This window comes from Macaca thibetana, chromosome 1, assembly GCF_024542745.1.
Source record: "Macaca thibetana thibetana isolate TM-01 chromosome 1, ASM2454274v1, whole genome shotgun sequence".
Lineage (NCBI taxonomy): Eukaryota > Metazoa > Chordata > Mammalia > Primates > Cercopithecidae > Macaca > Macaca thibetana.
In genome coordinates, this window is record NC_065578.1 from 139,121,786 (window position 1) to 139,147,959 (window position 26,174).

The window sequence follows — 26,174 nt, forward strand, 5'->3', positions numbered from 1 at the left end:
TCAGAACAGAAGACGCCAAGAACTGAGAAGGGTGGATTGCAGATTTGGAGGCATGAAATGGGAGAACTGATATTATAGGAGAAAACTGGGTGACAAGGGCTGAAGATTTGGGGGTGTCAGGAATATTTCTGAATTTAAATGATGGGTTCTGAACTAATAATTGTGGTTCAGACCCCATTCACCAGATTTGAATGCATCTCAGAAAGTAGGAGACTGGGGAGAAGAACTTTTAAAGAGCTACATGCCTGCCTTTCTGCTCAGGTTCTGAGATTCTTGAGGCATTGTTGTCTCTGAAGGAAATAAACAATTGTTACCCTGTAAAGGTGTATTTATCCTCAGCACTATTACAAAATTTCAGATGCAGGCGTGCATCATTGAGCATCATTCTGATGTCCTTTGTCTATCAGTCATCTCTTATGATGACTTGAGTACAATGTCAAGGGCTTAGGTTAAGGCACTAGGTGGAACCAGAGTGGGAGAAACTGCTCCTTAGGATGGAGGAGCCAGCAGTCCATTAACCCAAGGGGTTTCATGAACTGGACCATGACTTTTTTCTTTCTTTCTTTTTCTTTTTCTTTTTTTTTTGAGACAGTGTCTCATTCTGTTGCCCAGGCTGGGGTGCAGTGGCACATGGATCATGATATTCTTATCAAAGGACATTTTGTCTAGTGGGTTGGAGCAATATTTGGCAGAACTATGGTTTAAGAAATCATCTCAGACAGCAGGAGGTGAATGGGGAGAGGCTGATGAGAAAAAGGCATGCACGAGAATTCCTAGGTGAGCTAGTAATGTTCAGGGCTGGACTAAGTGTGAACTTGCAGAGTTAAGTGGAAAACCAGGGCAGGCAGTTGCCTAATCTTATGGGCTGGGCCAGCAAGATGCATAGTAGGGGGAGGCTCTTGTCTAGTACAGTGGAGGGCTGATATGGTTTGGCTGTGTCCCCACCCAGATCTCATCTTGAGTTGTAGTTTCCATAATCCACATGTGTGGTGGGAGGGACCTGGTGGGAGGTAATTGAATCATGGGAGTGGTTTCCCCCATGCTGTTCTTGTGATAGTGAAGCTCTCACAAGCTGTGATGGTTTTATAAGGAGCTTCTCTTTTCGCTTGATTCTCATTCTTCTCTCTCCTCCCGCTGTGTGAAGAAGAACGTATTTGCTTCTCCTTCTGCCGTGATTAAAGTTTCCTGAGGCCTCCCCAGCCATGCGGAACTATGAGTCAATTAAAACTCTTCCTTTTATAAATTACCCAGTCTCAGGCTGTTCTTTATAGCAGTGTGAGAACAGACTACTATAGGGGTGCTAAGTAACTTGGCTGCTCTCATCATCAGTTTGGCTGTTGCCTAAAAAAGGGGGTATGCGGTCTAGAACCAAACCACTGAGTCACTTGACCTGTTTTGTACTTTGTTCTTTCTCTTGACTCTCCCAGTACGTATCTTCACAGTTCATTTGACAGGTTCTGGAAACACCCTTTCCCCTTGTCACATATTGGAAATGAATATATGGCCACCATTTTCCCCTGGGAACTTCTTCACAGCATTTAGCCTAACAAAACTTGAGCTGGGTTCCTGGACAGACTCTGACTATGTAGCCACTTACCCTTAACTTGGGCTGAGGGTGGGAAGGAAAATGAAGGAACAGGGGTATCTTTCCCTCTGACTATAGGAAGCTTGATTTTGTGTTTCTATCTACTTCCTTCTTCTGTTATTACCCTCTTCCCAATCTATCATTGCAATCATTTTAATGTCACTTAAAAAAATAGCTTCATTTTTTCTGCCTGCAGATTGCATAAACAGTATTTTGGTCTGCTCTCTACCTGTAATTCATTGAGTAACCTAAGTCAGGTTCTAATTTTCTTTTCTGTTAGTATGTATTACTTGAGAACATTGCTATCCTTTGAGCTCATAGAAGAACAAGATTGAGGTTCTTTAATAAGAGGGAATAAGGAGGCATGAGAAACATATACTTATGGGTGCAAGTCAATTGGTGGACACAGGCTCTTTCAAGTCACAATGATGTCATTTGCTGCCCTAAATTAGTGGTTGCCAAATCATCAGTGCTTATTAAAGACAAAGATTCTTGGGTACCTTCTCTGGAGATGTGGATTCAATGCATCTGGGGCGGGTCCAGGGAACCTATATTAACAAGAACTTCAGGGAGTTCTTAGGTTCAGCAGGTTTGGAAAAACCAGTCTTCAGGCATACATTGCTGAATAGTACCCATAAGATCTGAAAGTAAACATCATTTTGTTTTGTATAAAATTTTTCTTGTAAAAATTTATTGAACCAGCATTAAAGAAAAATTTAGAAAATGTAAACTACCTCTCTATTTTTGCTATTCTAATACAGTAGTTTCACTTCTCTGCAATTCCTTGCATACTATACTCTTATTTCACGTATTTTTAACATAAACATTTACAAATTTATTTATTTATTATATTTTTTTGAGACAAGGTCTCACTCTGTCACCCAGGCTGGAGTGCAGTGGCACAATCTCGGCTCACTGCAACCTCTGCTTCCTGAGTTCAAGCAATTCTTGGCCTCAGTCTCCTGAGTAATTGGGGATACAGGTACATGGCACCATTTTTGTATTTTTTGTAGAGACAGGGTTTCACCGTGTTGGCCAGGCTGGTCATGAACTCCTGACCTCAAGTGATCTACTCGCCTTGGCCTCCCAAAGTGCTGAGAATACAAATGTGAGCCAGCGCACCTGGCCAAAAATTTACAGATTTAAACTTTGCACTTTGGGAGACTGAGATGGGAGAATTGCTTGAGCCCAGGAATTCAAGACCAGCCTGGGCAACATAGCAAGACCTTGTCTCTACAAAAAATAAAAATAAAAAATTAACTAGGCATGGTGGCGAGCACCTGTGGTCCAAGTTATTTGGGAGGCTGAGGCAGGAGGATCAGTTGAGTCCAGGAGGTTGAGGCTGCAGTGAGCCATGATTGTGCCAGTGCACTTCAGCCTAGGTGACACAGCAAGACTCTGTCTAAAAAAAAAAGTAAATACATTTTGGTTTTTAAAAAATATATATAACATATTAGAAGTATTTTTTCCTTGATGATATATAAGGTTGGTGACTTAGTCCATTCAAACTGCTGTAATAAAAATACCATAAACTTGGTGGCTTATAAACAATATAAATTTATATCTTACATACTGTTCTAGAGGCTGCAAAGTCCAAGATTAAAGTGCCAGCAGATTTCATGTCTAGTGAAGGCTCATTCTATTTCATAGATGATGCCTTCTTGCTGTGTCCTTACCTGGTGGGAAGGATGAGTAAGTTTTCTTGGACCTCTTACATAAGGGCACTAATCTCATTCGTAAGGGCTCCACTCTTATAACCTAATCACCTCCCCAAACCCCCACCTCTTAATACTATCACATTAGGGAATAGGTTTCAATATATGAATTTTGGGGGGCATAGACATTCAGACCATAGCAGTTGGTAATTATAATGTTAAATGTCTAGGCTAGGCACAGTGGCTCACGTCTGTAATCCCAGCACTTTGGGAGGCTGAGGCAGGCAGATCATTTGAGGTCAGGAGTTCGAGACCAGCTTGTCCAACATGGTGAAACCCGTTCTCTACTAAAAATACAAAAATGAGCTGGGTGTGGTGGCGGGTGCCTGTAATCCCAGCTACTTGGGAGGCTGAGGCCAGGAGAATTGCTTGAACCCAGGAGGCAGAGTTTGCAGTGAGCCAAGATGGCACCAATACACTCTAGCTTGGGTGACAGAGCGAGACTCCATCTCAAAAAGAAAAAATGCCTATAGTTAACCCATCCATTTACCAAATATTGGACACTCTGGTAGTTTCTAATTTTTTACTTACATTATAGATTAAAATTAAAAATTAAAAATATTTTAGAATAATTTATCAGGAGTGACATTGTGTTAGGCTGTTCTTGCATTGCTACAAAGAAATAACTGAGGTTGGGTAATTTATAAAGAAAAGAGGAGAGGTTTAACTGGCTTACAGTTCTGCAGGCTGTAGAAGTATGGCTCTAGCATCTGTTTCTAGTGGAGCCTTAGGAAGCTTACAATCATGGTGGAAGGTGAAGTGGGAGCTGCCCCGTCACATGGAAAGAGTAAGAGCAGGAGACAGGCAGCAAGGGGGGCAGGATGTGTCACACACTTTTAAACAACCAGATCTTATGAGAACTCACTCATTATCGTGAGCACAGGACCAAGACATTCATGAAGGATCTGCGAATATGACCCAAACACCTCCTACCATGCCCTACCTCCAACATTGGGGATTACATTTCAACATGAGTTTTGGAGGGGACAAATGTCCAAACTATATCAGACATTAATGAATTAAAGAGTTTGAATATTTTAAGGTCAGAGTGGCTAATATTGGAACATAAGATATTTCAACATTGGTAGAAATTGGTAGAGTAGTTTCATGTTTACTTGCAACAGGAATACTTGCAAACGTTCTCTAATACATCTCTTCCATCTCTTTATAAGTGCATTTTCCTTTAGTAGTAGAAGTGGAGACCATGGACATTTGAGTCACTGAGTCTTCAAAAGGCCATTTCTCCCCATAGCCCTGTCAGGTTGACACATAAAATTAACCATCACAGAATCAAGCAAGAGAATACCAGGTCAGAATGAAGTTGGTGCTTCTGAAAGAAAGCCAGGGGGGTAGATGATAATGAGAGGGAGGTAATAGGCAAGAGGTAGATCACACAGAGTCTTCTAGGCCATAGGAAGATGACTACATTTTATTCTAAGGGCTCAAGGAAGCTAAACATTCAGACCAGAACTGTCGGTCTGTTGTATAACACAGAATTTGCCTGATCTTTGGTTCTGGTTCCTGAGAGGTAACCTCTAAATCCTTGGAATTTCCTGAGTTATACCAGTGTCTTTGTTACTCATGGTGGGCCCCTCAACCACACCTGAATTTATGCTAATGAGATGACTCCTGATGGACCCCTAAATAGTTTCAGTATAGTCATTGGCCATGCTGGAATGACCAACTATGTGATTAGAGGGTTCGAACTTTCAACTCAACTTTCAGGGAGCAGAGGAGTTTGGAGATTGAGTTTAATCACAGCACATGACCTACATCAATCATGCCTACATAATGAAATGGCAGTAAAAACTCTGGACACTGAAGTTTGTGGTCTTTTCATCAGGAAATAACATATTCTGATTTGAAAATGTCACCAGCAGCTGGGCGTGGTGACTCACACGTGTAATTCCAGCACTTTAGGAGGCTGAGGTGGGCGGATCACCTGAGGTCAGGAATTTGAGACCGGCCTGGCCAACATGGCGAAACCCCGTCTCTACTAAAAACACAAAAATTAGCCAAGTGTGGTGGCACACGTTTGTAATCCCAGCTACTGGGGAAGCTGAGACAGGAGAATTGCTTTAACCTGGAAGGCAAGGGTTGCAGTGAGCTGAGAATGCACCACTATATTCCAGCCTGGGTGTCTCAAAAAAAAAAAAAAAAAAACTCACAAAAAAACAAACAAACAAACCCAACCACCACTAAAAGAAAATGTCACCAGCTTCTGTGTGGATATTGAAATGGAAGAGGATATCGGTAGAATAGTCTGGAATCTATTTTAATATTCCAGGGCAAAGACAATGTTGGCTTGCGCTAGGATGGTGGCAGTAGAGATATAAGGAAAGAGATGGATTAGGATATATTTTGGAGATAAATCTATTAATAAAAGGATCTTTGATGGATTGAATGCAGTAGATGAGGTAAGGAGAGGAATCAAGGATGATTTCTAGTCTTTTGAGCACCAAGGTGAAGGATGATGCCATTAAATGGGAAGAACAGACTAAAGGAGGCACATGTTTGAGCACAATGAGAATAACCAAGAGTTACATTTTATTTTTATTATTTATTTATTTAATTATTTATTTATTTATTTATTTATTTTTGAGCCAGAGTCTCACTTTGTTACCCAGGGTGGGTGCAGTGGCACTACATCAGCTCACTGCAACCTCTGCCTCCCGGGTTCAAGTGATTCTCCTGCCTCAGCCTCCTGAGTAGCTGGGACAACAGGTGTCCACCACCACACCTGGGGAATTTTTGTATTTTTAGTAGAGACGGGGTTTCACCACATTGGTCAGGTTGGTCTTGAACTCTTGACCTCAGGTGATCCACCCACCTTGGCCTCCCAAAGTGCTGGGATTACAAATGTGAGCCAGCATGCCCAGCCAAGAGTTACATTTTAGCCAGGGCAATTTTAAGATATTCATGGTCAGGACTTGAAAGGAAAGAAAAATGGACTCATTAATTCATTTAGCAAAAATGTGTTGCTCTAGGCTCTTGGTATACAGCAGCAGCAAACAAAACATACAAAATACATTCTAGTTATGGGAGAGAAAGAAACACATACAATATGTAAGACAAGTGCAATGAAGAAAAATAAAGCAGGATTGAGGGATAGAGAGAGAGATGGAATGCTATTATATGGGCCAGTTAGTGATGACTTCTCTGATGAGGCCTTGGGATATCTGGGAGGATGTCAATGTTATTGAAGGCAAAGGCACAAGTCAAAGTCCTGAGGCGGAAGTGTGCTTGGTGTGTTTGAAAAACAGCATGGAGGATAGTGAGCCTAGTGAGTAAAGAGAATTGTAATGAGAAGTGTAGAGGTGTGTGCGTTGAGGGTGGGAGAGAATACGTGAATATGAGGGAGAGGGTTGGGGACAGGTCACGTAGGGTCTTTTGCAGGCCATGTAAGCACTTTGGAATTTATACTGAATTAGAAAGGAAACTATGGGGGTTGTTGAGCGCAGGAGTCATGTGAGCAAAAATATTGCAAATGGATCACTCCGGCCATGTCAGGGAGAATAGTTGAGAAGTCAGGAGGCTATGAAAGCAGGGGACCAGTTCAGAGTTTCCTGCGTCAGTGAGATGATAGTGGCTTGCACCAGGATGGAAGAGGGAAAAGTACTAGGAAGAGATCAGGGTCTGGATATTCTTCAAACATAGATGAAAATAAAGAAAATGTAGATTAAATAGACAAAGCAGTCAAAGATGACTCCAAGATCTAAATAAATGAAAGAATGGAGTTGACATTTCCTGAGATGGGGAAGACTTGAGGAGCAGGTTTAGGGCAAGGGTTCTCTTTTGAACATGTTGTGGTTCCTTTTAAAATCACCTTAATAGCTGGGAGTGGTGGCATGTACCTGTAGTCCCAGCTACTCGGGAGGGTGAGGCTGGAGGATTGTTTGAGCCCAGGAATTCAAGTTCACCTTGGGCAACATAGTCTTAAAAAAAGCCTTAATAATGGTATAATTTGCATATAATAAAGTGTACATACTTATTGGTACAGTTTGATGAATAATAAATATATATCCTCATACAACCACCACCACAATCAAGATATAGGACATTTTCATCACCCTGAAAGGTTTCCTTGTGCCCCTTTCCAATCGGTTTCCATTTTCCACACCCCCTGCCCCAAGCAACCACTGATACTCATTCCATCACCATCGATTAGATGTATTTGGATTTATTTGTCCTAGAATTTTGTTTAATGGAATTTTAGCATGGGGGAAAGGAAGATGAGTTAGACATGGCCCATTGGCTGGTACAATGTTTCTCAACTTTTTTTTTTTTTTTTGAGACAGAGTCTCTCGCTGTGTCGCCCAGGTTGGAGTGCAGTGGCATGATCTTGGCTCACTGCAACCTCCGCCTTCCAGGTTCAAGCGATTCTCCTGCCTCAACCTCCTGAGTAGCTGGGATTACAGACATGCGCCACCACGCCCGGCTAATTTTTGTATTTTTTGTAGAGATGGGGTTTCACCATGTTGGTCAGGCTGGTCTTGAACTCCTGACCTCGTGATCTGCCCGCCTTGGCCTCCCAAAGTGCTGGGATTACAGGTATGAGCCACCACGCCCGGCCAATTTTCTCAACTTTTAAGTCCATGTCTTCTTTTATATCCTCTTGATTATCTTTTTTTTCTTTTTATTTAATACGGGGTTGCACTTTGTCACCTGTAGTGTCAGAGGCTGGAGTGTAGTGTTGTAATCATAGCTCACTGTAGCCTCAAACTCCTGGGCTCAAGCAATCCTCCTGCCTCAGCCTCTGGAGTAGCTGGGACTACAGGTGCACACCACCAAGCCCAGCTAACTTAAATTTTGTTTTTGTAGAAATGAGGTCTTATGATGTTGCTCAAGCTGGTCTTGAACTCCTGGGTTCAACTGATCCTCCTGCCTTGGCCTCTCAAAGTGTTGTGATTACAGGCATGAGCCACTGTGCACAGCCCCCATTATCTTTTATAATCATAACCATCCCAGGTGCTGTCCTGAGGTGCTGAGTGTATCCACAGAAAGGCACACCCTCATTTCCCCTGCTTTCTTATGACTCTGAGAATCATTGTTTCTTGTATTCTCAGCAACCAAGATTATTTTTTGCAAATGCTACTTTTAGAAATTTTACAGGGCTAGGCATGGTGGCTCACACCTTTCCCAGCGTTTGGGAGGCCAAGGCGGGCAGATTACTTGAGCTCAGGAACTTGAGACCAGTCTGACCAACATGGTGAAACCCTGTCTCTACTGAAAATACAAAAATTAGCCGGGTGTGGTGGTGCACACCTGTAATCTTAGCTACTCGGGAGACTGAGGGAGGAGAATCGCTTGAACCCGGGAGGTGGAGGTTGCAGGGAGCCAAGATCATGCCACTGCACTCCAGCCTGGGCCACAGAAGGAGACTCCTTCCATTAAAAAAAAAAAGAAGAAGAAGAAGAAGTTTTTACAACAAAAATATGCATTTGTCCTTTTACCAATATAAATAATAGTGTAACATCATAATGTGATTTCAATTTACATAGTCCGCTTCTCCAGGTTCTGAGAAGTCCCCTTCATGGTAAGGGTTAGTCCTTACCTTTGAGACTCACTTGTCTTTTTTTTTTTTTTTTTGGAACAGGGTCTCCCTCCATTTACCCAGGCAGAAATGCAGTGGCTTGACCTCCGTTCACCGTAGCCTTGACCTCCTGGGCTCAGGTGGTTCTCCCACCTCAGCCTCCTGAGTAGCTGGGACTACAGGCACATGCCACCATACCTGGCTAATTTTTTGTGTTTTTAGTAGAGATGGGGTTTTACCATGTTGCCAGGCTGGTCTCCTGAGCTCAAGGAATCCACCCACCTCGGCCTCCCAAAGTGCTGGGATTACAGGCATGAACCACCTCGCCTGGCCTTCACTTGTCTATTCTAATAATCACATGAAATTAGACAACCATAAGCATTGATCTGCTAAAGGACATTCTGGGAAGTTGTGCTGTGTTTTGCCTTATCCTGCCCCACTTTAAATGCTTGGCCTTTTATGGATGCCATTTAACGATCACAGACCAAAGCAATTACTCATGTCTCTGTTTTATAACCTTTGGCTTCCTGAATTATTTTTAATAGTTCTTCTATAATCATACAATAGGTGCATTTATAAGGCCATTTGAATCTAGGAAATAATGAGCATTCAAATAGGTGAGCCAGAGACTTCAAATAGCTACGTGTGGCAGGACATTCTCCTGCTGGGCTGTGGAAGGTGGTGTCGGAGGATTTAGATTTCACAGCAAAGAATAAGAATCATACTGCAACTTCAAAATAAGAAGCTATAAGTGTTTGAATCTAGTGTGTCTGAATAGCATATTTACAATTTGACTAGGACCAGATGCAATTATGCCTGTAATCCAGCACTTGGGGAGGTCAGGGAGGGAGGATCACTTGAAGTTCGAGGCAGACTGGGCAACACAGTGAGAACCCTACCTCTACAAAAAATACAAAAATTAGCCAGGTGTGGGGGCACACACCTGTAGTCCCAGCTACTTGAGAGGATAAGGCGGGAGGAACACTTGAGGCTGTAGTTCAAGGCTGTAGTGAGCTATGATGACACCACTGCACTCCAGTCTTTGCAATAGAGTGGGACCCTGTCTCTTCTTTTTTTTGAGGTGTGTCATGTATAAAGTTTTGGTGCCACAAAAGGAATAGCACTCGAGTATAAAATTTTCTTTTTAATTCTCAGCAAGGCAAGGTATTTCTATATAGAAGGGTGCACCCTTACAGATGGAACAACGGTGAGCACACATTTGGACAAGGGAGGGGAAGGGGTTCTTATCCCTGACGCACGTGGCCTCTGCTGCTGTGTCGTTCCCCTATTGGCTGGGGTTAGACCACACAGGCTAAACTAATTCCGATTGGTTAATTTAAAGAGAATGACTGGGTGAGTGCTTTGGCAGGAGTCAGGGCAGAGCAGGTAGCAGGTAATCGGAATGAGTTGGAGTGGAGCAGGTGATGGGAATCAGTCAGGGTGGAGTAGGTAATCGGAATGAGTCAGGGTGGAGGGTAATAGAAAAAGGTTGCTTTATGAGGCAGTTAAGTTTAAAAGTAGAAGGCAAAGAATTGAACATACTGACATGTTAATTCTTTGCAAAGAAATTTAGAACTCATACCTAACAAGGTGGAGTCTCGCTCTGTCGCCCAGGCTGGAGTGTAGTGGTGCGATCTTGGCTCGCTGCAACCTCCGCCTCCTGGGTTCAAGCGATTCTTCTGTCTCAGCCTCCGGAGTGGCTGAGACTACAGGCGCGTGACACAACACTTGCCTAATTTTTGTATTTTTACAGGATCACCTGAGGTCGAGAGTTCGAGACCAGCCTGACCAACATGGAGAAACCCCGTCTCTACTGAAAATACAAACTTAGACAGGTGCGGTGACGTGTGCCTGTAATCCCAGCCACTCGGGAGGCTGAGGCAGGAGAATCGCTTGAATCCGGGAGGCAGAGGTTGAGGTGAGCCAAGATCTCACCACTGTACTCCAGCCTGGGCAACAAGAGCAAAACTCCGTCTGAAAAAAAAAAAAAAAAAAATGTGACTGGTGGGATAACAGAATGCAGAACATATATATAGAGAAAAGAGGATTAGTTTGCCAGCATGAAGGAAGCAGTTTCTTTATTGAGGGAACCACATCCTCCTTTTATTCCCCTTCCTTTTCTCCTTCCCTGTAGCCATTTTAGCAGCTATAGTGATTTTATATCTGGTCTTCATTTTCAGCCCCAAATTTTACAGGTTTTCCCCTAATGTTCAAACCACCAAAGAGCAGGTATCAGAGAGTAGGAGGAATAAAAAAATTGAGAAAGAAAATTTAAAAAGAAAAAAGAGATAAGTTAGGCATTTCATCAATATTTCTAATGATTCTAAAATCTGTGCATGTGTTGGACCATCAGCAGGAAGCTGGATAGCATTATTTCAGCATCCTATAGATATTTTTGAGGTGGTTGATGACCGTATTTACACAGCGTCTCCTTTGTGGGAGCCTACAGGAAAAATTTTCTTCTGGTTTCAACTAGGAATAATATATATATTTTTTTTCCTGTGCAACTACTTTCTTTAATCTTTTGAGAGCTCTGTGGACCATGTAATTGATCATATATATTTTTTATTTGCCTGGAATCTTGAACATTCAGAGTTAACTTTGTAATTTCTACCTCTCCGGTGAATAAACCCTCATAGCTTTCATTTTGCTCTGAGCTTCATTCTATTTTTTTTAATCTTTATATTCTCCTTGTTCCAATTTACTCAACTGATTTTATTTTAATTATGATGAACTGTAGAATTATTGAGATACTTTATATCCTCTTTTGTAATAATGACATATAAATAGACAGTAGTTAAACCTTAGGGGAAGCAACTCTTTGAAAGTGGAACTTTGGGAAATTAATGTGAAGCTTTGCAGTGTGAGGTTTTTTTTTTGGGGGGTGGGGTCTCACTCTGAGGCTGGAGTGTGGTGTCGTAATCTCTGTTTACTGCAGCCTTGACCTCCCAGGCTCAAGTGATCCTCCTGCCTCAGCCTCCTGAGTAGCTGAGACTACAGGTGCTCACCACCACACCTGACTAATTTTTGTATTTTTTGTAGAGCTTGGATTTCATCACCTTGCCCTGGCTGGTCTTGAACTCCTGAGCTCAGGCAATTCACCTACTTTGGCCTCCCAAAGTGCTGGGATTATAGGTGTGAGCCATGGTGCCCAGCCTGCAGTTTGAGTTTTTATTGGGGGCAGTGTAATGTAGGGTTTTAGTGCAATAGTTCTGAATTCTGGCCACTAGGGGTTCAAATCTTCACTTTATGGCTTACCTCCTATTTGATCTAAGGTAAGTCATTCAGTCTTTCCGTGCCTCAGTTTTCCCATCTGCAATAGGAATAAGTATAACTCCCTCACAGAATTATTGTGAGAATTAAATGAGATAATTAATATAAAGTACTTAGAACCATGCCTGGCATACAGTTTAAGATGAACATTGTTAACATTAGGATTTATTGCCAAGCTTTTCCAACTTTGTTTCTAAGATAAGAAGTTCAGAATCCTGGTAGTTTTCTGCTTAAACAAATCCATCTCATTTTATCATTCACTTAGCATTAGCATAGAAAATCTATTTCTTTAATTTAATTTTCCCATTGTTTGTGTTCAGGACATCACTGACTTTTAGTCATAATAGAGCCAGCGTAGTAGTTACATGTATTGTATAACAAATTATTTCAAAATTTGGCAGATTAAAACAACACATAATTATTATTTCACAGTTACCATGAATCAGGAAACTGGGAAGGGTTTAGCCAGGTCCTCTGCTTCAGGAGTTCTCACAAGACTGAAATCAAGGGTGTTGATGAAAAAGCCAAACTCTGTAAAATATTTGAAGAGATTTATTCTGAGCTAAATAGGAGGACCATGACCTGTGACACAGCTCCAGGAAGTCCAGAGAACATGTACCCAAGGTTGTTAGCTTACAGCTTGCTTTCATATATTTTAGGGAGACACAAATCAACACATGTAAGGTATGTATTGGTTAATCTGGAAAAGTGGGACAACTCAAAGTGGGAGTTTACAGGTCGTAAGAGGATTCAAAGATTTTTTTCATTGGCAATTAGTTGAAAGAGTTAAATTAATATTTAAAGACTAGGAATTAATAGAAAGGAGTGTCTGGGTTAAGATAAGGGGCTGTGAAGACCAAGGTTCTTATTATGTAGAAGAAGTCTTACAGGTGGCCACCCTTACAAGAAATAGATGGCAAACTTTTTTTTTTTGAGACAGAATCTTGCTAAGTTGCCCAGGTTGGAGTGTAACGGCATTATCTCAGCTCACTGCGACCTCTGCCTCCCGGGTTCAGGTGATTCTCCTGCCTTGGCCTCACAAGTAGCTGGGATTACAGGCATGTGCCACCATGCCTGACTAATCTTTGTATTTTTAGTAGAGATGGGGTTTCACCATGTTGGCCAGGCTGGTCTTGAACTCCTGACCTTATGTGTGAGCCACTGCGCCCAGTCAAATATTTTCTATTCAGATTTTTAAAATGTGCTAAACGCTCAGCTAATCTCTTCAGGATCAGAAACAGACCTGGAAAGAGAAGAGGATTTCCCCTACACGAGTTAACTTTGCAGAGCCATTAAAAAAATGTCAGGGTGGCCGGGAGCAGTGGCTCACGCCTGTAATCCCAGCACTTTGGGAGGCCGAGGTGGCTGGATCACAAGGTCAGGAGTTTGAGACCAGCCTGGCCAACAGGGTGAAACCCTGTCTCTACCAAAAATACAAAATTAGCTGGGCATGGTGACACATGCCTGTAATCCCAACTACTCTGGAGGCCTAGGTGGAAGAATTGCTTGAACCCAGGAGGCAGAGGTTAAAGTGAGCCGAGATACCATGCCACTGCACTCCAGCCTGGGTGACAGAGTGAGACTCTGTCTCAAAAAAAAAAAAAAAAAAAAGTCAGGGAAATATATTTTAGGGTAAAATACTTTCAGGGCCTGCTAACTGTCATGATGCTATCACAGAGTCAGGTTGCAATTTGGCATCTTATTGCTACAAAGAGTCTGTTTTGTCAGTCTTAAGATCTCTGCTTTAATATTAATGATGGTCAGTTGTGCCTGAATTCCAAAGAGAGGAGAGTATAATGAGGCATATCTGACTCCCAACTTCCCATCATAGCCCAAACTAGTTTTTTAAAGGTTTCTCTGATATCCCCTTGGCTGAGAGGAGGGGTCCATTCAATCAGTTGGAGTGCTTAGCATTTTATTTTTCATTTACAAGGGCCTCATCTGAAGGCTCCGCTGGGGAAGGATATACTCCCAACCTCACTCACACAGTTGATGAGATTCAGTTTCTCCAGCATCACTGACTGAGGCTTCCCTCAATACCTTGCCATTTGCTTCATTAAAGCCAGTTAAAGAGTTTTTCTACTAGCAAGACAAAAGTCACAATATTTTGGGACCTAATGTTGTTTAATAAAAAGTTAGTCTAGTCTTTGCTCCTGGTTCCTGGGAGGTTAAAACCTCTAAATCCTTGGAATTTCCAGAGTTCTAGGAATGTCTTTGTTACTCATGGTGGGCCCCTCAACCACACCTCAATTTATGCTAATGAGATAACTCATGATGGGTCCTCATCTAGTTTCAGCATAGGGATTGGCCATTCCAGCACAGCCAACTATGTGATTAGAGGGTTGAAATTTTCAGCATAAATCCCAGGGAACAGAGAAGGTTGGAGATTGAGTTTAATCGCATCACATGACCAGTGATTCAGTTAATCATGCCTACATAATGGAATGCCAATAAAAAACTCTGGACACTGAAGTTTGGGTATACTTCCTGGCTGGTGAACACATTGATGTACCAGGAAGGTGATGTGTCCTGATCCTACAGACAGCAGACGTAGGAACTCTGTGTGGGACCCTTCCTGAACTTGCTCTGTGTGTCTCTTCATTTGGCTGGTTCTGATTTGTATCCTTTATAACAAAATTGTAACTGTAAGTGTAGCACTTCCCTGAATTCTGTGAGCTGCTCTAGTAAATTATTGAACCTGGTGGTGGGAGGAGTGAAATCTCCCCAAACTTGTAGCTCATTGTTCAAAAGTGACGGTGGCCTGGGGACCCCTAAACTTGTAGCTGGTGCCTGACATGCAGGCAGTCTTGTTGGGGACTGTGCCCTTACATCTGTGGAGTCTGCTCTAACCCCAGGTGGTTAGCATCAGATTAGTATCAGCTGGCATTGCAGTATTGTACTTAATCATGAAAATGACATCACATTACGTTTGCTGTATTCTACTGATTGGAAGTAAGTTGCCAGGTCCAGCCCACACTGAAGGACAGGGGATTACATATGGGAATGAACATCAAGAGTCATGGAACATTGGGAGCTATGTCAGAATTTGGGAGGCCGAGACGGGCGGATCACGAGGTCAGGAGATCGAGACCATCCTGGCTAACACGGTGAAACACCGTCTCTACTAAAAAAAAATACAAAAAGCTAGCCGGGCGAGGTGGCGGGCGCCTGTAGTCCCAGCTACTCGGGAGGCTGAGGCAGGAGAATGGCGGGAACCCGGGAGGCGGAGCTTGCAGTGAGCTGAGATCCGGCCACTGCACTCCAGCCTGGGTGACAGAGCAAGACTCCGTCTCAAAAAAAAAAAAAAAGAATCTTTCTATCACAATGAGTGTATCCCAGAGTGTGATGACTTGACTTAGGGAATCTTGATTAATTAATACACATGAGATCATGGATTGTAGAATTTTAATAGTGGAAAGGATGTTAGGTGCTGTCTAGTCCAGTTCAACCCTCTTGTTTTACAGATGAGAAAAATCAGGCTTAGTGAATGTAGGTGTATTGTTTGAGAACATGCAATGTGCGAGTATCATAGTCAGGACAAGAACCCAGTGCTCTTTTCCCAATACCATGCTGACTAAATGATTTAATCTAGCTACCAAGTAAATTGGAATTGCTACAGGTGAATAGTTACATTCCCTGAAACACACCCATAGAGCTTCTGGACTCCCTTGCAGAGACAGAAAAACACCAAGGGTTAGAAGATTCAGGTAGAGTCAAAGATTTTGGCAGGCAAATATTTTGACTGGCAAAAAATTGTGAAAGGCTCTTTGTCTTCTGTTGCATTGAATTTTGAAATTTATTGTTTTTGTATTTTATTAATTTTTAGTGGAGACAAGGTCTTGCTATGTTGCCCAGGATGGTCTCAAACTCCTGATCTCAAATGATCCTCCTACCTCAGCATTCCAAAGTGCTGAGATTACAGGCGTGAGGTACCACCTCTGGTCGATTTTTGTTAAAAATTAGAAAATCAAAAAGGAAGTACAGAATTTCAAATGCTAGAAAACAAAGTGAAGAAGCAAAACAAAAGCAAGCTCCACACCAGTACTTTACAGATAATTAGCAATGCTCTCCTGACTGGTCCATAAATGAATTTCTCTTCTTGGTTAGTGTTGTGATCAGTGGCAGTAGAGTTCTGGAACTAGTTCTCAGTGAAGGTTGCACAGCACTCAATGTGCTAACAGAAATTGTATCATGAGCTGAAGTGGTTTGACCTCAAATACAATGGGCAGGAAAAAAAATGCTGCTAGAACATACGCAAGAAGCTAATTGTGGCTTCTCTAATTAGTTTACAAAATAACTTCAACTGTGGCCTCTAAGCAGATTGCAGGAAACAGCAGTCACTGACATTATGGAGGTTGGAGGGAGTAGGCAGGAAGCAGTGCTGTGCTTCATTTTCAGCAAAGGCAGCAGGCAGCATGCAAAATAAAGTTAAATTTCTGGAAGCTCTGGCTTCCAGAGGCATTTGTGGAAGAAAACTCTGCTTACAGCAGAGCTGTGGCCAAGTCATGTCACTGAGTACAAATATGTCACTGACTCCCTATTATCTTCACCAACAAGAACAAGCCCTTCAATGTGTAATTCAAAACTGGAAAGTCCCATCAATGGTATCTCTCTCATCACACTCAAAGTGAGTCCTTTGTTCCATTCCAACGAGGTTACTCAGTGTTCCTTAGTCACGCTGTCACATCCTTGTCCTCACACCATTCCCTCATCCCATCTAAATCTTATGCATTTTTCTGGACCAAGTAAAGTCTACTCTTCTCTGGGAAGCCTTCTCATTCTCTCCACTTTATTATTATTATTATTATTTTGAGACGGAATCTTGCTCTGTTGCCCAGGCTGGAGCGCAGTGGCGTGACGACAACGTTGGCTCGCTGCACCCTCCGCCTCCCAGGTTCAAGTGATTCTCCTGCCTCAGCCTCCAGAGTAGCTGGGATTACGAGCACCTGTCACCACGCCTGGCTAATTTTTTTGTATTTTTAGTAGAGACAAAGTTTCACCATGTTGGCCAGGCTGGTTTTGAACTCCTGACCTCAAGTGATCCGCCCACCTTGGCCTCCCAAAGCCCTGGGATTACAGGTGTGAGTCACTGCGCCCGGCTTCCACTTTATTATTTAACAAAAGCCTTGCACTGTGCTGTGTGTTTTATAAATGTTTACTCATTCAATCCTTACAATAGCTTTAGGAGGTAGGTACTATCATAACTTAAAGGAAGACTCAGAGGCAGAAGCATTTAGAAAAGGAGAGAAGGCCGGGCGCGGTGGCTCAAGCCTGTAATCCCAGCACTTTGGGAGGCCGAGACGGGCGGATCACGAGGTCAGGAGATCGAGACCATCCTGGCTAACACGGTGAAACCCCGTCTCTACTAAAAAATACAAAAAAGTAGCCGGGTGAGGTGGCGGGCGCCTGTAGTCCCAGCTACTCGGGAGGCTGAGGCAGGAGAATGGCGTAAACCTGGGAGGCGGAGCTTGCAGTGAGCTGAGATCCGGCCACTGCACCCCAGCCTGGGCGGCAGAGCAAGACTCCGTCTCAAAAAAAAAAAAAAAAAAAAAAAAAAAAAAAAAAAAAAAAAAAAAAGAAAAGGAGAGAAAAGGCTGGGCACGGTGGCTCACATCTGTAATCCCAGCACTTTGGGAGGCCGAGGCAGTCAGATCACCTGAGGTCAGGAGTTCAAGACCAGCCTGGCCAATGTGGCAAAATCCCATCTCTACTAAAAATACAAAAATTAGTCGGGTGTGGGCGCCTGTAATCCCAGCTACTCAGGAGGCTGAGGCAGGAGAATCGCTTGAACCCGGGAGGCGGAGATTTCAGTGAGCCAAGATCACGCCATTGCTCTCCAGCCTGGGCAACAAGAGGGAGGCTCCATCTTAAAAAAAAAAAAAAAAAAAAAAAAAAGAAAAAGAAAAAGTAAAAAAGAACGTTTACTTGCAAAGAATATAACAGAGTGAGACTTCAGAAGTTCGGGCTTACCAGATACAAAATATAGGCATTTAAAGGAATAAAACCTACAAAATTAACAAAGGTACAAAGTTTACATATCTGCTTATGGTGGAAAAGCAACAACTTTCTCACATGATCATATTCATGAAAGTCATGACACGTCTTCAGATACCAACATAGCAAAACCAAGAGATACATTTTTTTTTTTTTTTTGAGAGGGAGTCTCGATCTGTTGCCCAGGCTGGAGTACAGTGGCGCGATCTCTGCTCACTGCAAGCTCTGCCTCCCGGGCTCACGCCATTCTCCTGCCTCAGCCTCCTGAGTAGCTGGGACTACAGGCGCCCACCACCACGCCCAGCTAATTTTTTGTATTTTTAGTAGAGACGGGGTTTCACTGTGTTAGCCAGGATGGTCTCGATCTGCTGACCTTGTGATCCGCTCGCCTCGGCCTCCCAAAGTCCTGGGATTACAGGCGTGAGCCACTGTGCCTGGCCAAGAGATATATTTTTTTAAGGAGTTTGTAGGAAGTATTCAAGATTTTATTTGGGGGTCAGAATGAGACAGGGTGACTTATTTTGGTTTGTCTCATATTCAAAGTGTTCTGTTTTTTTTTTTCCTGACTGTGGAATGTAAGACGTTTGATCGTATTGGAGACAATGGAAAGTGTCAGTTTTTGCTTCTACATTATCCCCACCCTTACCTCGGCTCTTTACAGATCAGAAACCAAGGTAGAGGTAGGTAAAGTAACTGGCTTCAGGTCATAGGGCTGGCAAATGGCTGAGCCAAGATTTGAATACAAGAAGCTGGGCTCCATTGAGTAATGATGCCTCTCTATCCTCTAGTGATACCTCCCTTCTCAGAAAGTTAGTGGCTCAGCCTTGGCAACATAGGGAGATCCCTTCTCTACAGAAAAAAAAAAAAAAAAAAAAAAAATTCTGGGCATGTTGGTGTGTACCTGTAGTCCCAGATAGTCAGGAGGCTGAGGTAGGAGGATTGCTTGAGCTTGAGAGGTCGAGGCTGCAGTGAGCCATGATAGCGGCATTGCATTCCAGCCTGTGTGTCAGAACGAGACCCTGTCTCAAAAAAAAAAAAAAAAAAAAAAAATAGAAAAGTGGAAGGCTGAGGTGGGTGGATCACCTGAGGTCAGGAGTTCCAGACCAGCCTAGCCAACATGGTGAAATCCCGTCTCTACTAAAAATACAAACATTAGCCAGGCCTGGTCCCAACTACTCGGGAGGCTGAGGCAGGAGAATCACTTGAATTCAGGAGGCAGAGTTTGCAGTGAGCCAAGATCATGCCGTTGCACTCCAGGCCTCGGCAATAAGAGCCAGACTCCCTCTCAGTAAAAGAAAAGAAAAGAGAAGGGAAGAGTAGAGAAGAGAAGAGAAGAACCAGTTGATGGCTACTTAATGCCTGCCCCATTCATTTATCATTTAAGAATGCACAGTCCTATGTTCTTATTTCGTTTTGTGTATGTGATTATCCAATTTCCCCACTGGCCTTGAAGGCTCCTTAACAGCTGGGACTTGGTTATGCTGGAATTAGGAGGGCACTACACAACTGCTGCTCTGTAAATATTCGTGGACTGGATGAACGATCTTCAGGTCCATTTCCACCAGTACCAGCTGGTGGAGACTGCTTGCTCTCCACCAAACCTTACTTATACTAATGGTTAGTGGAAATATGTGCAGCATGAGTTTTGAACAAAACCAAAATATTGAAAATTGAAGCTGAGATTTCTATTAGAATCTAGAAGGACCTGCTATAGGCTTAGGAATGCCAAAACCTATTTCTCTTTCCATTTACATTTAAAAGCTTCCTAGGCTTTCTGAAATGTCATTGAAGCTTGAAATTTGAGGTGGCAGCAAAGGGCTGCCGCCATCTAAGTTCATGGTCCCTAGCCTGTCCCCTTAGCAGTGACCAAGGAAAAATGGTTTAATCCTCTACATTTTTATATCCTGTAAAGCAAGCTTAAGAATCCATCAGTGTAATAATCTCCCCAAGGAGTCAAGGGGACAAATGTTGGAAATACGCTTTTCAAGTGAAAGAGATTCACAATAATAAAGTTCTGCCAAAAAGCCATCAATACACTTAACAGGCTAGAAAGGGCTCACCTTTTTTTTTTCTAGTGAAAAATAATGTCTTTTTGACATATCTATAGTTTGCCATTAGTGGGTTATTTTATGACCACATTCTAAACTCTTGCCATAAATAGCTCTCATCACAAAGTTTCACATCATTATACCAAAAAGGTATCTTTGACAGTATCACCTTCATCTCTGTAGCTTACAAAAATAATAATCTGACTTCCCCTAAGTATTTATACAGCATATAATATTCTTTCATCTGCAAAATATTGGCTTCAAAATGCATATTTTGAATGTCATTTTTTCTTTCTTTCTTTTTTTTTTTTGAAACAGAGTCTCGCTCTGTTGCCCAGGCTGGAGTGCAGTGGTGCGATCTCAGCTCATTGCAACCTCCACCTCCCGGGTACAAGAGATTCTCCTGCCTCAGCCTCCCAAGTAGCTGGGATTACAGGCGTGTGCCACCACACCCAGCTAATTTTTGTATTTTTAGTAGAGACGGGGTTTTACCACGTTGGCCAAGGTGGTTTTGAACTCCTGACTTCAGGTGATCCACCCGCCTTGACCTCCTAAAGTGCTGGGATTACAGGCATGAGCCACTGCGCCGGGCCGAATGGCATTGTTTTGATGCAGAGAATTTCTTAGTGTTATTTTAGCATACCAGAATATTGTACTACTTTCCTACTTAGATAATCTTTTTCGCCAGTCAGTAGAAATCTCTTTTAATGAGGGTAAAGAAAACCACACAGATTGTTCAATTTCTCTCCAGAGATATTATAGTAGTACGTTACCTTAAATCTGTTTTAGACTAAGGTTCTAAATGCACACTCAAACAAATAAGTAAGCAAACTAATTACATGAAAGAATGAACTCCTCAAGAAACCCATAGGAACACACCATCATTCTATTTCTGAGTAACCCTAGAGCTATGGTATTACAACCCAATGAAAGATTTGGTTCTGTGCTTAAGCAGTTGATGAAATTATGTTTCCCCATTTTTCCTCATGTGAGAAAGTTATTGCTTTTCCACCATAAGCAGATATGTAAACTCTGTACCTTTGTTAATTTTGTAGGTTTTATTCCTTTAAATGCCTATATTTTGTATCTGGTAAGCCCAAACTTCTGAAGTCTCAATCAGTATCTTTCTCTCCTTTCATTATCTCCTTTGTTTGGGCGGTATACATCCTTCAGTACCTTCCTAAGAAACTGTATATAGGAGGTCATTTTTAGATAGTTCATGTCTGAAGATGTCTTCATTTTGCCCTTATGCTTAATTGATATGTGAATTTTGGGCTGGAAATAATTTTTCCTCAGAATTTTGAAAGCACTGCTCCATTTTCTTCTGGATTCTAGACATTTTGACTCTTGACTCTTTATATATGGCCTGTTTTCTTTTCTGAAATCTTTTATAAACCCCAGTGTTCTTAAATGTCATGTACGTGTGTTTTTTCTGTGGTCATATTTTCACATATTGTGCTGGGATTAGATGGGCCTTTTCCATCTGAAAACTTATACCTTTCAGTTCTGATAAATTTTCTTGAATGATGTCTTCCATAATTTCCTCCCTTTCATTTTTTTTTCCCAATTCTTCTCTTAGAGCAGGGGTTCCCAAATCCCTGGACTGTGGACTGGTACTGGTTCATGGCCTGGTACCAGTCCATGCCTGTTAGGAACTGGGCTGCACAGTAGGAGGTGAGTAGTGGGCAAGTGAGCATTATTCCCTGAGCTCCACCTCTTGTCAGATCAGCAGGAGCATTAAATTCTCATAGAGGTGTGAACCTTATTGTGAACTGCCCATGTGAGGGATCTAGGTTGTGTGCTCCTTATGAGAATCTAATTTCTGATGATCTGAGACAGAACAGTTTCACCCTGAAACCATCCCCCAACCCCAATCCCTGTCCGTGGAAAAATTGTCTTCCACAAAACTGGTCCCTGGTGCTAAGAAAGTTTGGTACTTTTGTCTTATAGAATTCTTGTTATTCGGTTGTCGGAAAGTGGCGGGCCTGAGGCGAACAATGGCCGAGCTGGGTGAAGCTGATGAAGCTGAGTTGCAGCGCCTGGTGGCCGCCGAACAGCAGAAGGCGCAGTTTACTGCACAGGTGCATCACTTCATGGAGTTATGTTGGGATAAATGTGTGGAGAAGCCAGGGAATCGCCTAGACTCTCGCACTGAAAATTGTCTCTCCAGCTGTGTAGACCGCTTCATTGACACCACTCTTGCCATCACCAGTCGGTTTGCCCAGATTGTACAGAAAGGAGGGCAGTAGGCCATCCCCCAGGAGAATGACAGAAGCAAAGGACTTGTTATTAAGCAGACTTAAGGGCCTGTGGAGGAAGGCTGTCAACCCATTGTCAGATCAGCATCAGGCTGTTATCAAGTCTGTTGGTGCTAAAAAGTAAAAGATGAAATGTTCAAAGAAAAAAAAAAAAAAGAATTCTTGTTATTCAAGTGCCAGATATTCTCGAATGATCTTTTTATTTTCCTTAAATCTCTACATTCCTATTTCCCATCTTTTTGTCATTTTGCTCCACTTTCTGGGAAATTCCTTCAATGGTATCTTTCAAATCTTTCACTGAGACTTTCATTTCTGCAAATAATCTCTAAATATCCTTATTTCTTGAATGTAATATCGTCTTATCTTTCTAAGGTTATTCATTACAGTTTTGTGATGTCTTATTTTCTCTGCAGTCTGTTTCCTCCAGGTTGGGTGTTTTGTTCTCTGTTTGTTGTGGTCTGTTTATCATACTGGAGGTTTGCCTCAGATGCTTGGTCAATCTTAGATAGCTACTTATATTCAAGAGAGGCACTCTTGCAAGCTGTTTGGAAGATCTGAGCATGTGGGTGGGGCTTATTTGTGGGCTTCATTGTATGATGATCTGGGGATGGGGGATGGTTTCCAGATGAAACTGTTCCACCTCAGATCATCCGACATTAGATTCTCATAAGGAGTACACAACCTAGATCCCTCACATGTGCAGTTCACAATAGGGTTCACACCTCTATGAGAATCTAATGCTCCTGCTGATCTGACAAGAGGTGGAGCTCAGGCAATAACATTCGCTGGCCTGCTGCTCACCTCCTACAGTGCAGCCCAGTTCATAACAGGCCATGGACCAGTACCATGGAAGGGAAGAATGTCCTCGAGGAACCCTTAGAGTTGAAATTCTTCGGTATTTCCTCTTGGACTGGTTGGATTCCGTAGAGAAGATACTTTAATATTTTGTTTGTTAAAAAAAAAAAATGCTGAGCTGGCCAGGCATGGTGACTCATGCCTGCAATCACAGTGCTTTGGGAGACAAAGGTGGGTGGATTGCTTGAGCCCAGGAGTTTGAGACCAGACTGGGCAACACAGTGAGACCTTATCTTAACAACAACAACAAAAAAATACAAAAAATTTGTCAGGCATGGTGGTGTGCACTTGTGGTCCCAGCCACTCAGGAGGTTGAAGTGGGAAGATGGCTTGAGCTGGGGAGGCAGAGGAGCTCAGATTGTGCCACTGTACTCCAGCCTGTTTGATGGAGTGAGAACCTGTCAGAAGAGAAGAAAAGAAAAGAAAAAAAAAAAAAAAAAAAAAGACTGAGCTGAGTATACTCCCTTTAATTTCCTGGAAACAGTATGCCAACCTTCAATAGTGCCTTATTGTCCAGATAATATGCCTCCTACTGATGAGGTAGAGAAGAAGCTCCAAGGATCCTATGTGTTCTTAAAACACGCTTCATCCAATCAATCTGCTTTTAGCCCTCCTTCCCCCTCACTTCCAGTAGAACCTCATACCACCAATTCCTGAGCCTTTTAGGACTTCAGGGGTGAATATCAAATTGCTTTTTGGCTTTCCTCATTTCTAGATTAAGAACTGCTTTCTCAGATGTGCTAGTTAGTTACCACTTGGTCATCAGCTTTTCAAATTCCAAAATTTTATTGCTGTTATGACTTTTCCATCTTTCTTTGTGAGTTTGTGGCTTAGAAAGAATCCTGTTATGTTGATTCATTGGGGTTTCAGGAGGAAGCAAAAATAAACACAGGGTTCCATCTGCCCTCTTAATTTAGTAGTCCCTCAGCTAGGCTTCCTAGTTAACTCCTTGCATTTCTGGGACTATTTCCTATTTCTTTTTCCTTGAAGATCCATTACTGATTCCTTTTTGCCTTGGACTTTTCTTATAGAATCTTTCACAACATTAATAAGATGAAATCCAACAGGGATAAACTGTAAGGTTTTATGCTTGGAATTAAAATCCTGATTAAACAACCCAGAATAGAAGAGGTGTTGCTTAACGTCCACATGTGGAAAAAACTGTAAGATAAACATGCAGTAATTCAATGATGTGATATGACTGTTCTTCAAATGCTAATTCATAAGTGGGCTACATTAATGAAGAATAATACTCAGAACAGGGGAGAGAAGATGATACTCCCTCTCGCCTTAGTATTTGCTTCTGGATGCTCTGATGTCCCCTACCCCATACTTTAAGAAGGACAATGACAGCATATAACAGAAACAGACAAAAGTGAGTGGGTGGGGTGTGGCATGGCGGTGTGCATTTGTATTCTCAGCTACTCCAGGAGGCTGAGGCAGGAGGGTCCCTTGAGTTTAGGAGTCCAGCCTGGGCAACATAATGAGACTCCATCTCTAAAAAAAAAGTGAGTGGTTGGAGATAGGGTTTAAAGCCTCAGCATATGGGCCAGGCATGATGGCTCACACCTGTAATCCCAGCACTTTGGGAGGCTGAGGCGGGTTGATCACTTGAGGTCAGGAGTTCAAAACCAGCCTGGCCAAGATGGTGAAACCTTGTCTCTACTAAAAATACAAAAAATCAGCCGAGCATGGTGGTGGATGCCTGTAATTCCAGCTTCTTGGGAGGCTGAGACAGGAGAATCGCTTGAACCCAGGAGACGGAGGTTGTAGTGAGCTGAGGTCATACCATTGCACTCCAGCCTGGGCAACAGAGTGAGACTCTGTCTCAAACAAAACAAAACAAAAAAAACCTCAGCATATGAGGAATGTGTGAAGCAACTAACGGTGCTTTGCTTGAGACAGAATTTGAGAGGGGAATGTGAAAAGCTGTCATGTGGGTTAAGGATTAAATTTGGATTATGTTTTCCGGGAGACCAGAATTTGAACTAATGGTAGAAAATACAGAGAGAAAGGTGCCAGTTCAAGATAAAAAAGACCTTTCTTCTGATAAGAGCTCTTTGGAAAGGGCATAGGCTGGCCCAGGAGATGCTATGGTCTCTGTCCCTGAAGGATTAGTGGTTGAATTAAGTAACTAAGGTCCTTTCCAGTCCTATTATTCTATATCAAGGTCAAAGAATCATTCAGAGCTGGAAGGGCTATAAATGTGATTTAGAAATATATTCCCCCTTTTTTTTTTTAACAGAGAAATTGAGAGCCAGCTGATCAGTGCCTGAGCAAGTTCTCCAACCAAGTCTTCTAATTCTCCACTGTGCATTCCTTTTGGTCTTCCACACCAGCCTTTTATAGTCCAAACTCCATTTGTTATTTTATAGCCCCTACCATATTTGAACATTTATAATGAGAGTTTCCTCAAAAAAATACGTGTAATTTTACATACTGTGCATTTGTATTTGAAAGGATGAAGACTTTCCCAGAATTTATGCACCTCTTGCAGCCTCTCAATGCTCAGGTCTTAAACAGATACCAAACTTGTCCTCAGGGCACAGGTGACACTGTCAACTCAGCAACAGTGACTACATATGTCTGCATATTTTTGCCCTATGATCTGAGGTGCGTTTTGAGAGCTATGCCTTGTGTTCCCTGACTTGGGTTTGAAAAGTCTTTCACTTGTTAGTGTCCTGGCACTGGCTATAATATATGAACCTCATATATACAATATGCAAAATCTAAGGCCTTATGGCAAATCATTTGTGAACACTTGTATGGTTAATGACTCCTTGAACTGTCTGTCCTCATTAATCATAAACTCTGGGCTTAGCTATTTCAGTCTCACAATGGTTTCTTTCTCCCCAGACTGTAAGGATTAGCCTGGTCCAGAAGTCCAAAAATCAGAATTAAGAATTGGGCAGA

The 26,174-nt window shown here is 42.4% G+C and overlaps 3 protein-coding genes across 3 annotated transcripts in view; 1 reads left to right on the plus strand and 2 right to left on the minus strand.

Annotated features, from left to right (window-relative positions):
* CNIH4 (cornichon family AMPA receptor auxiliary protein 4) overlaps positions 1-26,174 on the minus strand; it is a 728,363-nt gene that overhangs the window by 280,215 nt on the left and 421,974 nt on the right. The gene's annotated exons all lie outside the window — the stretch shown is intronic.
* Positions 1-26,174, minus strand: part of DEGS1 (delta 4-desaturase, sphingolipid 1) — a 347,277-nt gene that overhangs the window by 85,929 nt on the left and 235,174 nt on the right. The window lies entirely within an intron of this gene.
* LOC126937462 (mitochondrial import inner membrane translocase subunit Tim8 B) lies at positions 22,103-22,543 on the plus strand. The gene has a single exon (XM_050760918.1). It carries the CDS (start codon positions 22,146-22,148, stop codon positions 22,395-22,397), a length of 252 nt encoding a protein of 83 aa, XP_050616875.1. The 5' UTR covers positions 22,103-22,145; the 3' UTR covers positions 22,398-22,543.

Coding starts and splice junctions, on each gene's coding strand:
- LOC126937462 (XM_050760918.1), top strand. CDS start 22,146: ATGGCCGAGCTGGGTGAAGCTGATGAAGCTGAGTTGCAGCGCCTGGTG.